At 57.7% G+C, this 1,401-nt stretch overlaps 1 protein-coding gene across 1 annotated transcript in view; it reads right to left on the reverse strand.

The window, feature by feature from the left end:
- The window catches only part of LOC122577511, a 6,416-nt gene extending 5,313 nt beyond the window's left edge, over positions 1-1,103 (reverse strand). The window contains exons 1-2 of the mRNA XM_043748845.1: positions 695-1,103; positions 5-595 (exon numbers count right to left, since the gene is read on the reverse strand). Coding sequence (XP_043604780.1) covers positions 5-595; positions 695-1,103 — 1,000 coding nt within the window. The remainder of the gene's footprint in view (positions 1-4; positions 596-694) is intronic.
- Between the last annotated feature and the right edge of the window lie 298 nt (positions 1,104-1,401).

Raw genomic sequence — 1,401 nt, forward strand, 5'->3', positions numbered from 1 at the left:
TCGCGGGAGGCCATTCTTCTGGTCGCCTTCCGCAATTCTTCCTCCGTGACTTCCCAGTCGTCCGTCCACTCCCCTGTCCAGGTTGTGTCCTGCAGCTGTTCTGCTGCACTGTCCTCTTGCGGCGGGAAGAGCGTCTCAACTATCTGCTGCAGCAGCTCCGGTTCCATCTCCGCCGTTGCCAGGGGTCCCTTCGCGCGAATTTTCCGTGTCACTGTCTTGTATGGCCTTCCCCATGGGTCGGCCTCTACTGCTTCAACCAGTTCCGACCACGCACGGTTCTTCGCGGCCGTAATGGCTTTCTGCAGCGAGCGCCGCAGCGCGCGGTACACTTGGTAGCGCCGTGTGACATCTTCCTCGTTCCGTCGTCGCCAACTGCGGGCCCTCAGGTACCGTCTTCGTGCCCGGACGCATCTCGCCCTCAGCTCCGCGATGTCGGGGGTCCACCAGTGCACGGCTCTGCTCCGCCCAGTGCCCAGCGTGGTTCGTGACATGGACGCGTCGCAGATTGCCGTCATGTCTCGCCGGAGGTTCTCGGTCTCTTCCTTCACGCTTGTTTCTGTCTGGATCATCGGTGCCTCCCAGTTCCAGGCCGCCACTGTCGCAGCCGTTCGAAGTAGATCTCCGTCCTTCTACTTGATTGTCCACCTTGGTGGTGGGCGCGCACTTCCTCTTCTCCGTGTGTCGCGGCCATTACCGGCGGTCACCGTTCCAGGTCCAGGCATGCCTTTCACCTCCATGAATATGTAGAGGTGGTCCGAGAGTGTCTCGATCCTTTCAGCTACTCTCCAGCCTGTGATTCGTCTGAATGTGTCAGGGGAAGCCCAAGTGATGTCAACGGCTGAGCTCCCCCTCCACGTCACGCAAGTGCTGGTCGTGCCCCTGTTCACCAGCAGGAGCCCAAGTCCCGCGGCCCAGTCTGACAGCGCGCGGCCGCGCGCGTTGGTTCTGGGGTTTCCCCATTCCGCTGAGTGCGCGTTGAAGTCTCCTAGCACCAGTATCTGACGGGGAAAGTGCCGTCTGACGCAGTCGCCAATCCCGTCCAGGAACTCCTCGAACGCTGCCCATCCGCTGTTGGGTGATACGTACACGCCGACCACCACCATCCCTGCCCACTTGGGCTATGCCAACTGTGGTCTAGGTCAAGACCAGCGTATTTGTAGTTTTTCATATTCATGCTTGAATATTCATTTCGACGTGTCTCCACTGCATTTGGTGATATGTCGATAATTCGACGCGCGTTATACTTCAAATATGCTGCCAAATACAGGGCGCGACATCTGGTTTGCGCTACGTCAACTCTGGTCTAGGTCAAGAGCAGCGTATTTCCACTTTTGCATATTCAAGCACGAATATTCATATGAACGTATCATCGCTGATATCGGTTATATGCGGATAATTCGA

Source organism: Bombus pyrosoma, unplaced genomic scaffold (genome assembly GCF_014825855.1).
Source record: "Bombus pyrosoma isolate SC7728 unplaced genomic scaffold, ASM1482585v1 HiC_scaffold_4726, whole genome shotgun sequence".
Classification (NCBI taxonomy): domain Eukaryota; kingdom Metazoa; phylum Arthropoda; class Insecta; order Hymenoptera; family Apidae; genus Bombus; species Bombus pyrosoma.